Raw genomic sequence first — 14552 nt, forward strand, 5'->3', positions numbered from 1 at the left:
GCATTTTGGTCATTTCACAGTGTGACACGTGGCACCATGAGATGGTGACACGTGGGATTACACATAAGCTTGCCAAATGTTTTTAGTCATGTAAGATGATTAACATTAAGATTAAATATAGGTTTGACACTTGGCACAATGTGATTGGATCACTTAAACCTAGAGCTAATCAAAGGGTGACATGTGGCAAGGGTTTAATGTGTTAACCTAGCTATATAAGTGTTGTTATGAAAAAAGAAAAGCAACCAGCAGCCACTCCTCCTTTGTCACGCCATTTTGAGGCTCTCCATCTATTCTTCTTCATCTCTCATCAATTCAAAGAGATTATCCATCAATCTCTTGAATTAAGAACACTAGAAATTGTTTCTAGTGTCCTGTTTACATCTTTAATCTCTTAAAAGGCAGAACTTGAATTTCTAATTAATAGAAAAAACTTTAAAAGCTATTGAAGGACTGCCATAGGTGTTCTTGGTGTGGACAAGCTAGAGGGACAACATCTGGTGTCCTAAAGACGAATCTCAAATGCACAGACACGCTGCAGTGCATCAAGAGGTTAGTGTAATCGTTCTTGATTTAATCTAGGGTTCTAAAATTAATCTGATTAATTTAAAAATCTTAAATGGCAAATACAGATCCAAAAAAATATTAAAATAGTTTTAATATGTTGTTTATTATTGAAATCAAATAGATAAAAATAAATCTTGCATGATGCATGTGACCCTAGATGAAATTTTTGAATTCAATGGTATAAACTTGTGTTTTTCACGCTTCCGTTCCTTTAAATCTTTAGTCTCCTGATTTATGTAATCTCACTAACTGTTTTTCTGTGCAGAAATGGCTGGAGGCGAAGGCGTAAAGGAGAGCTGCAAGCGGAAAAGAGAGGTCTCCCAGAAGGTACGAGAAATGAAGATCACCGCGGCATCATAGACGCCAAGGCGGGATTCGAGAGAAGTGTCGGGAGACTCGTCCCGACCTTCAGGACATCCGATCCCAGAAGTAGAGGTAGCTTCTTCTCCCCCTCGACAAGAAGAGCCACCACCTCCACCTGTTCCTTCAAGTGCGGAAGGGGGGGGGGGGTCTTCCCAACCTACTGTGAGGACCCTTTCTAGTGGTGCCCAAGTCCTCATTCATTCTTTGGAGAAGAATCGATTTGTTCAAGAGAATTCGGGCTTGGCCAAAGTCCTGGGTGCTATCATATGCCTCCAGGAGGACCGGAACAGGCTGACCTCGTGTAGCATTGACTATCTCCTGGCTCAGACGATGAGTTTGAGCGTAGAGAGCCTAGTGAATCAGCACATAATCAGGGAAAAGGCTCATCTTCTGAAGCAGGAGATTCTGAAAGCGGTCCAGAACGCAGCTTCCCCCCGAGCTCAACTTTCATCCGCCCAAGACTATATTGCTGAAATCAAAGGTCGGATGAAATCCTATGAGGATAAGTTGGCCGAACAGGCTCGTGAACTTAGAGAAGCTTGGGCGCTATGAACTGCCGATGTTGCTCGCCTTACCGAAGAAATCAAAGCGAAAGAAGAAGAGGCTGTGACGAGGGAAGCTGGTGCTTATGTGAATGCCCACAGCGATCTTCTGGCTGAGCTTAAGAGGCGTTATCCTGGGGAAGACTTCTCGTGGATGGTGGATCTGGCTCCTCAAGACGAAGAGGAGAGCAAGGAGGAAATCGAGAGAGAGAGGGAGAATGAGCGAAATGTCAATATACCCGGAGAACAGGCTGGGGGTGACCCTCTAGCCGAATGACTTGTAACCTTTTGTTTTAACATGAAATGAAATTCCTTGATGAGATCAGAAAGTATCCGGATTGTATGAGTGCTTGATTGTTTGAACATATTAGAACATCAAACTTAAAAGCAATTATTAATCTAAGTATAAGAGGTCGGAAAAACATTGTAACCATGAGATCGGCCTAAGCCGAGACCAAACACTGGGTAGAACTTTAGATCATTAAAATTGAAAACTTGATTTGAATTCTTGAGATCGGACTCACCGTTAAGTTGGACTGAAACCTTAACTTTATTAAACGATTTTTCACAATATTTGTAAAGAAGAGATCAAAAATAAGACTGGATAGCATAGAGACCTGATATTGGTTTGATCTCCTTTGACGAGAGGTCAGAAATGAGATTGGATGGCATGGAGACCTGATATTAGTTTGATTTCCTTTGACGAGAGATCGGAAATGAGATTAGATGGCATGGAGATCTGATATTGGCTTGATCTCCTTTGACGAGAGATCGGAAATGAGATTGGATGGCATGGAGATCTAATATTGGCTTGATCTCCTTTGACGAGAGATCGGAAATGCAATCGACTAGAGGCGGGATCGGTTTATTTCCTGATCGAGTCACTTGTAACCGAAGAATGTCGGTTGAGGATCGATTTTCAAAGTTCATTGACTTCGGTGATCGGCCAAAATATGGTATCGACAGCTGTCTATACTCATTATATATACTTGTAATTTAATATTTTTATATAATTTTTTATTAATTTTTTTATCTGATGCAATATTAATGTAATATATTAATTTTTATTATGATAATATTGTAATTTTTCATTTTTTATGATATGTGTATTTTATCACTTTTAAATTTAAGTTAATAAAAGTAAAAATATATATTAATAGAAATATAAAATTATAAATTTATGAGTGAATATGATAAGACGTGAAATTTATTATTTAACATTATAATTATAATAGGTGATAGATTAACGAGTTAATTAAAATTTTAATGATAATAAAAAAAATTACAAAATGGATAAGAACATTAAAAGTTACTTTCTTGTGTCCATGCAAATTCTTAAGATTATTCTGCAATTTAATAATGACATTAATTATAACGTTAGCAAATAAGTATTTTAAAAAATTATTACAAATGTTTTCTTTTACACTAAGTAGAAATTAGAATGAAATTTTATTAAATCAGTATATAATATGTTATACTCAATGATAAATTGTGTGGTAAGAAATACATATTAAATAAACCTTTATGAGATGTTATCTTATAATATATTATTAAATTTTATAATTATATTTTTTATTATTTATTAATTTAATATTCCCTTCCCATATTTATATATATTATAAATTAACAAATTAAATTAGTATGAGTGAAATTTGGTGTCTAGTGTTGTTTATTAATTTTATTGTAATAAACTAAATAATTTTTAATGAGTTTATAATAATATAGAACTGTAATATAATTTTTAGTAAAAGTATAATTATTATTAAAATAATATTAAAATTTTAATTTATATTAATAATAGTAATTTTAAAAATTAAAATTTTTTATAAATTTAGATATGGATATTTGATCGCTAAAAATTATTAGCGATAAATTTGTGTTAAATAGCTTCTCATTGCTAAAAGTATCAGTAATATATAATTTATCGTTAAAAATTATTAACGATAAATTTGTATAAAATAGCTTCGAACTGTTGAAAGTACCACCGACGGGTGAGTCGACGCTAAAAATTATTAGCAACGACTTTATTTAGAATAGCACACTATTGCTAAAGGTAATTAGTAATGGATTGTCGTCACTAATTTATGTTATTAGCAATAAATATACACAGTTGTCACTATAGATATGTTTTATTAGTAATTTGATAAATAATATAAATCATGAAGGGCATTATTGACAATGCGATTGGCCCCTTCCTCATTCATATATATATATATATATATATATATATATATATATATATATATATATATTAACGATTCTATCAATGAATCATTCAGAATTATCATCATCAATCATCAAGCTATTCAATCAATATCTAAATAAGTGATTAACAAATTATATATGAGCATAATCCATAGATCCCCATTGCCATCTAGAAGGGAATAAATGAGCAATTAACTATTTATTTTTTCCTTCTTCCCTTTATTAGATAAATAAAGGTGGAATGAAAGCCATTTTAGCACAAGCAGCTGGGCCATTAATTGATGTAGATTACACTTGGAGAGCTATTCTTATGTCTGACTTCCATTTTAGTTTTTACCAATTTAACTATTATTTGGACAAATTATATATCCATGGTGATGCACTTATTCCATTATTACGGCCCGCTTGTTTCGCGGAAAATAACTTGTATATAAAAAATATTTTTCATTGAAAATGTTTTTTAAAAAATATTTTTCATAAAAATATTTTTCGTTATTTAATTATAATATTAAACTAAATATATGTGTTTATGTCATGTATATATAAATATTTTTATATTTTAATGAGATTATCAAAGTTTATAAAATAAAAAATGACTTTCTATTTAGAAAAGATTGAGATATTTTCCTTAAAAATGATTTAATTTTTTTTAATAAAAAATATTTTCTCTTAAGTGTCCTAAATGTTAAAAAATATAAAAAATATTTTCTAGTAAAATATTTTCATAAAATTAACGGAGTCTTCAACGACTAAAATCTTCTTTATTATATATCTATCACCAATATTTTTACTGTAAAAAAATTATTTACATGAAAATTACCAATATATATATATATATATATATATATATGTATCTCAAAAAAATTATTCGTTTTAAGTGGATACATCTTTTACAATTGTGAGAAGTTTAGGTTTGCTTCTACCAATTGAAACAAGCAAAATAGAGATGTGGTTCAAGATGCAGGCAACAGAGAATGAATTTATAAAACTCATTGATAAATTGAATGGCTAATTTGGAATAAATAAGAATTAGCTATGAATAAGCAAAAAATTAGAAAAAAAAAATCCAAAATTAGTGACAGATCAGTAATGAAATTCGAGATAAGTGATGAAAATTAGCGATGGAAATAATCGACGACGAAAACTTATGTATGTGATTTCATTGCTAAATTTAAGATGGACACACTAATAAAGTTTTTGATAGCCTAATCATATGTTGTGATATTATTAATAAATATAATAAATACTAAAAATATTTTGGGATAATTATAAAAAAAAAAACTCTATACTTTTTAAATTTTTGCAATTATACTGATACTATAAACCCTGAACTTTTTAACTTTTATTAATTATATTCTACCGTTAATAAAACCGTTATCTCACTAGTGGAAACGCCATGTCAGCCGCTACGTTAGATGCCATGTCACGCCATGATAATGTACGATTGCTAATAGTTAAAAATTATAGAGTTTAATTGGCGATTTTTTAGTATGGGGTATAATTGTAAAAAATTTATAAGCACAGGATTTTTTTGATCATTTTCCCAATCCATTTCAATTTACTTTTAAAATTGAGAGTTAATTAACAATTCAATTTGGATTAGTTAATTTAATTAACTTCAAAATATTTCAATACGAAAATATGATAAAGTAGTTATAAAAAAATGAGAATGGAAAAGGAAATATTTAAAATGACATGAAATGAAGTAATATTAAAAAATTTATGACGTTTGAATATTTATACAACATTGGTTTTGAACATAATTGAATAGCGAAAAATGATTCATATAGTCAACTTTAACTAGTTTTGGAGATTTAATTATTATTATTATTGATATATATATATATATATATATATATATATATATATATATATATTAATTAATTATATATCACTTTTATAGTAAATATTTTTAAAAAAAAAATTATTTTTAGTCTCTAGATTATACTGGAGATGGCAATATAAAATACCATGAAATTTATCTTTTTTAAATCCAATTAGTATTTTAAATACTTGAATCCATCCTAAATCTGATTATATTATATGAATAATATTCAAACCCGTTTCAATTTATATGTTTTAATTAATAATCTACTTAAAGTATATTTATAATTAATAATTTATATTTTAAAATTTAATAATTTTAGAAAAAATTGCCAAAAAAAACTTGTAATTTTTATTCAAAATTTTACAATTATGTTTTATACTAATTAAATTACCAATTAAATCTTATACTTTTCAACTTTTATCAATTATACCCTATTGTTGGCATGACGTGACATCTGATATGGCAGCAGACATGACATCTCCATTAGGAAAATAATGATTTTGTTAATGGTAAAATAGAATTAGTAAGAGTTAAAAAAAAAACTTAAGATTTAATTGTCAATTTTTATAATATTAGATAGAATTGCAAAAATTTAACTCAACTCAACTCAACTCAACTAAGCCTTTATCCCAAAAATTTGGGGTCGACTATATGGATTCTCTTTCTCCACTCTAAACGATTTTGGATTAAATCCTCAGAAATGTGTAATGCTTCTAGGTCATGTTGTACTACTCTCCTCCAAGTCAGTTTAGGTCTACCACTTCTTTTCTTTGTATCCTCTACCCTAATATGTTCTACTTGTCTAACTAGAGCATCCGTATGTCTACGCTTCACATGACCAAAGCACCTCAATCTCCCTTCTCTCAACTTATCCTCAATTGGTACCACTCCTACCTTTTCTCTAATACTCTCATTACGGACTTTATCTAGTCTAGTATGGCCACTCATCTACCTTAACATTCTCATCTCCGCAACTCTTATCTTAGATACATACGACTCCTTCAGTGCCCAACACTCACTACCATATAACATGGCCGGTCGTATGGTTGTACGGTAAAATTTTCCTTTCAACTTATTGGGAATCTTGCGATCACATAAAACTCTCGTGTTACGTTTCCACTTCAACAATCCGGCTTTAATTCTATGACTAACATCCTCCTCACATCCCTCAGCTATTTGAAAGACTAAGTCGAGATATTTAAAGTGATTACTTTGGGACAGTATCACTCCATCCAAACTAACTCATTCCCTATTACCAGTTCGGCCTTCACTGAACTTGCAATACATGTATTCTATTTTCGTTCTACTTAACTTAAAGCCCTTTGACTCTAGAGTACTTCTCCAAAGCTCTAGCTTTCTATTAACTCCTTCTTGCGTCTCATCTATCAGAACTATATCATCTGCAAACATCATGCACCAAGGGATACTCTCTTCTATATGTTTCGTTAATTCATCTAAAACTAATGTAAAAAGGTAAGGGCTTATAGCTGAACCTTGGTGTAATCCAACTGAGATAGGAAAATCTCTTGTGTCCCCTCTCACTGTGCACACAATAGTAGTTGCTCCTTCATACATATCTTTCCACACTTGTATGTACCTAATAGATACCCCCTTTTGTTCTAACACTCTCCATAAGATATCTCTTAAAACACTATCATAAGCCTTCTCCAAATCGATAAAAACCATGTGTAAATATTTCCTCGCATCTTTATATTTATCTATCAAGCTGTAACACCCTAGGCAAATCCCACATCGACAAAACACGGGAGAGATGTTTGGGTTCATAAGTTAGTAGTTCGTAACCCGTAGTGACGCGTTTTAAAACCGTGAGGGTTTCGACCCAAAGAGGACAATATCACTAGTGGGCCGGGCCGTTACATTTGTGGTATCAGAGCCGCTCCGTGTGCAACCTTGAACGATGGTGGGGCAAACCTCAGCGAGGACGCTGAGTCCCATAAGGGGGGTGGATTGTAACACCCTAGGCAAATCCCACATCGACAAAACATGGGAGAGATGCTGGGTATATAAGTTGATGGTTTGTAACCCCTATTGACGCGTTTTAAAACCGTGAGGCCTAGTATGGGCTAGGCCAGAGCGGACAATATCACTAGTGGGCCAGGCCATTACACAAGCTTCTAATGAGAAAGATCGTTTCTATAGTTGAACGCTAGGCATGAAGCCAAATTGATTGGGAGAGATAGAAGTATCATGACGTAGTCGATGTTCCACAACTCTCTCCCACAACTTCATAGTATGGCTTATGAGTTTAATTCCCCTATAGTATGAGCAACTTTATATGTCTCCCTTATTTTTAAAAATAAGTACTAAAATACTCCTCCTCCATTCATTAGTTATTTTCTTTGAATTTAGAATCTTATTAAACAATTTAGTTAACCATACCATTCCCATATCTCCCAAACACTTCCACACTTCAATTGGTATTCCATCAGGTCCACAGGCTTTACCCACTTTTATTTTCTTAAGTTCTTTCTTTACTTCTAAAGATCTAATCCTTCTAGTATAATTCACATTCTTTTCTATTGCTCTGTAATCTATATTTACGCTATTACCATTTTAACTATTATTAAAGAGATCATCAAAATAATTTCTCTATTTTTCTTTAATGTCCTCATCTTTCACCAACACTTTTCCTTCTTTATCTTTAATGCACCTAACTTGATTAAGATCTTGATATTTCTTTTCTCTCCTCCTTGCTAATCTATAAATATCTTCTTCTATTTTTTAGTTCCAAGTTTCTCATATAACTTTTAAAAGGCCTGCGCTCTTGCTTGACTAAATGTCTTTTTTGCTTCTTTCTTTGCTATCTTATGCTGTTCATATGCCTCATTATTATCACACTTAGGTAATTTCTTATACCATTCTCTCTTTCTCTTCACTGCCATTTGTACTTCCTCATTCTACCACCATCTCTCTTTTGAGGGTGGTCCATGTCCTCTAGACTCTCCAAGTACTTTTCTAGCTACTTCTCTAATCTTTAATGCCATATATATCCACATATCATTGGTCTCCATATCCAACTTCGATGCTTCAGACTCAAGAAGCTCATTTTTTAACTTCACTTACTTTACTCCTTTGAACTCCCACCACTTTGTTCGAGCTACACTATTTCTTATAACCTTACTTGAATTATTACTAAACTTGACATCCAAGACCACTAACCGATGTTGACTTGTTAAAGCCTTTCCCGGAATGACCTTACAATCCTTGCATAGAGCTCTATTTGTCTTTCTGGTTAAGAGAAAGTCAATTTGGCTTATATGTTGCCCACTTTTGAATGTCACTAAATGTGACTCACTTTTTATAAAGTAGGTATTTGCTAGTATTAAGTCGTATGCCATAGCAAAATCCAAAATGCTTTTTTCCTCCTCATTTCGGTTGCCAAATCCAAACCCTCCATAAACATTCTCATAGCCTTGCCTATCACTTCTTACATGTCCATTTAAATCTCCACCTATGAAAACATTCTCTTTATTCGGTATGTTTTGCATCAGATCATCCATATCTTCCCAAAACTTTTGTTTACTCTCACTATCTAGTCATATTTGTGGGGCATAAGCACTAACTACATTTATTGTTTCTCCTTCTAGTACTAGCTTTACTGGTATAATTCTATCTCCTACTGTTTTCATAGCTATTACAGAATCTTTCAACGTCCTATCTATGATTATGCCCACACCATTCTTATTTCTCTCATTTCCGGTAAATCACATTTTATACCATGAATTACTCACTTCCTTACTTTTCTCTCCTACCCATTTAGTCTCCTGAATGCAAGCAATATTCACCCTTCTCCTTTTCAATGTATCCACAAGCTCCATTAATTTTCCTATAAATGATCCAATATTTCAAGTACCAACCCTGATTCTCCTCCTATCATGTTCCTTCCTAATTGATCTCCGTCTATGATATATTCTATTGTTCTATATGCCTATCTGATGTTCTATTCTACTGTTTGTTCTACAATTGTAAAAATTTAAAATGTGTAAAATTTTTTTGTTAGTTATCAAAATAATTTTTAGTAATACAACGAAAAACAAAAAATATTTTATGTTTCAAAACTATTTTTTTCAGTAAAAAATTTTTTTTGCAAATAAATTATTTTTTTTTAAAACAAATGAAACCTATCCCTAAATTTAATTCTATCCAAAACATGACTACAAATATTATTCTATATAATCTTCCTTTCAGAATTATTTACATTTACATTTTATCATACACTTATTTAATTTTGTTTATAGTAAATATATAATTCTAATTTATATAATATATAAATGTGTGAAGGGAGAGAGGAACATTAGCTTTGTTCAAATTACGCTTTATTATGTATAGTATTTACAATTATATTTTTTATTATTTATTTAATTTTAGAGTTTATATAAATCTAAAATTCTTAGTCCTACTTGTATTTAAATTTTACTTAATTAATTTTTATTTATAATATAATTCAAAATAAAATTTCATAAAGATATCTTTATGATTTACATTATTTACAAAAATAAAAAGATATTTTATTTATATGAATCACTATTTTAATGAATTCTAATAGATTTCTATCTCTATATTAATTATAATTGTTTATGTAAAAAGTATTTTAATACAATTATATTAAATTTACATAAAAAAGAAAAGAAATTAATTTTTGTCAGTCAAATATATGAATTATTTTATTAATTTTTTGAAGTTTTATTTTAATGTAATTTCTTATAAGTTCATTGAAAAAATTTATATTAAACAAATTTATATTTTTAAGTTATAGATAAATTTCTAAAATTTTTAATTATTATATTTATATATAAGTTAGTTCTAATTAAAATTGAATTTATAAATCTTGTGTAAATACTACTACATTTATTGATAAGCTTATATATATATATATATATATATATATATATATATATATATATATATTTATTTATTTATTTATTTATAGCAATAACATAAAAATATTATAAAAAAAACTATATTCGTTGATTTATAAAAAATACTTAATTAGTATATAATATATAATAAAGTTTTATGAATCTAAAAAAAGACATTATTAGGTGCCACAGATGTGCAATTAAGCTAATAACATTATTTTTTATCCTTCTAAATGTTTTCAAATTAAAAATTAAAAAAAAAAAAAAGCCACAATAAACTCAAATGTAAATCGAATACATTCAATTGAACGGAGAGACCATTTGCATTCCTCGTGGAAGTTGCATCTAATAACAGCTGATGAATAGACCGACTCACTTCTTCAGCTGCTTTCCAGTCTTTTTGACCAAACGTCGAAGCTTCCGATAACAGAAACTCAACCAATAAAAGCTCCCGCCGGTGAGCCACAACCTTCCAACAGCGAATAAAAAGTTTAACGTCATGGAAAAATTAACAATATATAAATAAAATAAAGAAAACTACTTACAAAATATTTTTTTGATCATAGAAACTAGCTTCATCAACATCGTTATAGTCGTCCGAATAAATGAAACTCCTTACTACCTTTATAATGGCATAAAATAGGAAGATGAAGAAGGTCAATCCGATGACACAAATGCTAATTCTCAAGGAAGGTGCTAGAATTGCATAAGCACCTGTCACAAATGTAATCACCATTGCTACTATAGCGTAAAAGAGGAAACTGATAGCACATTTTATTAACCAATAGTTTGCTTTCAGATATCCTAAAATCACTAACATGAAATGGATGAAAACAGAACAAGTAGATAAAACCATAGCTATAGTATTGAATATCATGAATGCTTTAAAAGCTGAATTTCTGCTTAGAATAGGCGTTCCCTTCTTTAAATCATCTTCATTACTTATATAACCACCGGGTAAAGTAAACGCTGCTGCAAAAGTTACTGTTGCTATAAGTGCTGCAGCCACCAAATGAGAGTCTTTGGCTTTTTCAAATTTATCTATCATATTTTTATTTCTCATTTCTACTTTTTCATCCTGAATTTCAATTTCTCCCAATGGTCCAGTGCCAAGCTCTTTCATCCATCTCAAATGTTCATCCTGTAACACTTTTAGAATATTAGCTACTTCAAAAAATAAATAACAAAAATAAAAAAAAGAAATCAATTCTTTTGTAGCATTTTTGCATTGCTCAATTCATATTTACTCAAAGCATTTGAAAGAAAGTTGTTTTTTTTTTGGATTAATTATCATTTGCCCCTATTTACCAAAAATCGTTTAGAGTGGAGAAAGAGAATTCATATAGCCGACACCTTAAGTTGAGTTGAGTTGTATCATTTGCTCCTAAGATATGCCAAAAATATACTAACTACTCGCTATATTTCCAAAATTGAATTAAAAATTTCTTTACTTATCAATGAATTATAAATCATTAATATTAGAATTATCACACTTTTTAGTTTAAAATCAATTGAATACTTAGAAGTGTATTGATCACAAATAGGAATAAGCATGCAATTAGATTTTTTATATTTTTACGCCAGTTTACAAATACATAGATTTCACCATATATTTTTTTATTCAATTCACAAGTTTCCACCACATTCGCATTTCATAAAAAATTATTATAAATGTTATAATAATTTTATTTTTATTTAATAACTATCTCATAATTTTTAAAATAACTCTGATATTATTGAGTCAAAATTTATTGATATAATAATTTTTTTAATTATTATAAAAAATATTCAGCAAAAATCTAGGTATAAAAATACAAATTCTTATGAGTTTCAAAGTTATGTGATGATGATCAAATAATCAATTAATTTTATTTTTTTAATATATTATGGATACTTTATTTAGTTCTTCTAAATGTGTAACGGTAAATATCAAATTAACATTTAATAAAAAAAATAACTTAATTATATTTTGTAAAATTAAAATTCATAACATTCTAACATAAAAGATAAGAATATTATTATTATTATTATGAAAGCATTGATGTTAGTTGGCTGACCTTCTCTGACGAAGAGTATCCTTCAATTTGATCATGCACTTTCCACCAAAAGAGGAGGATATCAATATCTCCTTTTCGTATGAAAGAAGGGAGACGGGGAAGATAAATCTCATACAGATGGGCAGGCGTATTTCCTCTACTATCTTTTTGATTTAAAAGGTAAATTAATGAAGAATGTCGAAGCAGTGCTTGTAGTACTTGATTATTTTTGCTGATCACTGCGTAATGAAGAACATTCCAGCCTTTAATGTCAATAAGTTCACAGCAATCCGGGCATTTAGAAATGATAGTCTCCATTGTCTCTTGGAAGCCTCGACCGGCTGCAATGTGAAGAGCTGTCCTCTTCCAATCTTTGTCGACAACGTAAGCAGAAGATTGATCCTTATCTAATAGTTGTTCGACCACTGAAGTATGACCTTTATAAGCAGCATAGTGAAGTGGAGTCCATCCTTTTTCATCTGTTTCTTTGGTCAAACTACTCCATTTGTCCAATAGCTCACCTATCATCTTCAATAGCATATGCTCCTCTTTCTTTTCAGCTGGAAGAAAGTCAACAAGACCAAATTCATAATTACCAAATATTTGTGGTAATTTTATTAAAAGTTTTTTTTTTTTATAGTGTATAAAAACTTAATAATATACAAAGAAAATTGCGAAGGCTTAAAGGAAAATACGTGAAAATTTTAAAATATAATTTCATTCAACTACAGTTAGAGTTTTGCCTTTCTTGTTAGCAACCAAATTCAAGTAACATATAACCAATTTAAATCAATATAATACACAAACACTCAATATATACATATAGGAAGTTTTTAATCTGCTTACTGATCTACCTTCAAGTTTAGAGAAGTCGTACATTGCTGCTGCATGTAATGCCGTTTTACCATTGGGGCCGCCATAAACCAGTGATTGTGAATTGGGATTTCTTAATAGTTCAAGAACTATCTCTATACGTCCATTTTCAACAGCCAGGTAAAGCGGAGTTTCCCCGCAATCATTGGCAGAATATGCAAACTCATCAGGATCTTCATATCTCATTATTGCTTTCACAACATTCAGACTTCTTTGATATCGTGCCGCCTCATGCAAGGCCGTATCTTTATTTTCATTTGTCATCCTTAACATCTTCCTTACTGCTTTTATCCCATTCGCTTCCCTCGCCCTTGGCTCTTCTCCGCTCTCTATATCTATTTCTGGTGAAGCCTTTGCCTGCTCGATTAGCGCTTCTGCTGCACCAGCATGCCCGTACCTTGCTGCAAAGTGCAACGGAGTATCACCGTGGACATTGAACTTCAGTAACAGTGACGGACAAATACCAAGCACCTGTTTTACAAACTCTGTGGATCTTTCACTTAGATAGGTAAGGTGGATATGCAATATTGTGTTTTTATTTGGAGTCAGTAGGCTATCAAGGGGGTGTTGATAATCCTTGAATGGATCAAGTTTGCCTTCTGCTGCCGCCTTCTGTAAGTCGGCATCAATGTATGTGTGTTCCATTTGGTGTTGGTGGTTGTTGCTGCCGATATAAGATGACACAAGAAAGTGAGAATATATAATATGGAATTGTGGAAACAAGTGAGAATATATAGACACCAGCCACAACACCTTGGCCTTTCTCCCATAGCTAATTTAGTAATTCTGCAATTTTTCTAGCTTAAAAGCAACAGATATTGATTCTTTGCTTAAATCGTTGGACTAGTGTTAAATGTCAAGTGTACAAAAAATTTAAAAAGAGAATAAAGACAAAAATACTTTGAGTGTAGGTTGCTCTTCAAAATTAAACACACCCTATGAAGCCTCCACTATTATTAACAAAGATCGGCAACAATTAGCTTACCTCTTGTAATCTCATAATTTTTAAAAATTTGCATTAAGATATAATTTAAAATCTTTAGTAAAACAGTGACGACTAAACTTTTATCTCAAACTAGTTGGGATTAGCTATATGGATTTTTTTTTTTTTTGGCCATTCAGCTTTGTTAGACACCAAGTCCTCATCAATATCCAAAAATTGTAAATCTTTTGATACTATTTTCTTGCGCATCATCGAAGGCCTCCCCTTTCCCCTTCTCACTTCTTCCCTTACTAACACCTTTGTACTTGGGCATTT

General features: G+C 30.8%; 1 protein-coding gene across 1 annotated transcript; it reads right to left on the minus strand.

The window, feature by feature from the left end:
• Nucleotides 1–10589: 10589 nt before the first annotated feature.
• Nucleotides 10590–14062, minus strand: LOC110642943 (ankyrin repeat-containing protein NPR4). Its single transcript, XM_021795148.2, has 4 exons — nt 13276–14062; nt 12443–12981; nt 10931–11526; nt 10590–10854 (listed from the first exon to the last, which is right to left on the minus strand). Exons 1-4 carry the CDS (start codon nt 13937–13939, stop codon nt 10758–10760), a joined length of 1896 nt encoding a protein of 631 aa, XP_021650840.2. The 5' UTR covers nt 13940–14062; the 3' UTR covers nt 10590–10757.
• Nucleotides 14063–14552: the final 490 nt, after the last annotated feature.

The sequence above is a fragment of the Hevea brasiliensis genome, chromosome 13, assembly GCF_030052815.1.
Source record: "Hevea brasiliensis isolate MT/VB/25A 57/8 chromosome 13, ASM3005281v1, whole genome shotgun sequence".
NCBI classification, from domain to species: Eukaryota; Viridiplantae; Streptophyta; class Magnoliopsida; order Malpighiales; family Euphorbiaceae; genus Hevea; species Hevea brasiliensis.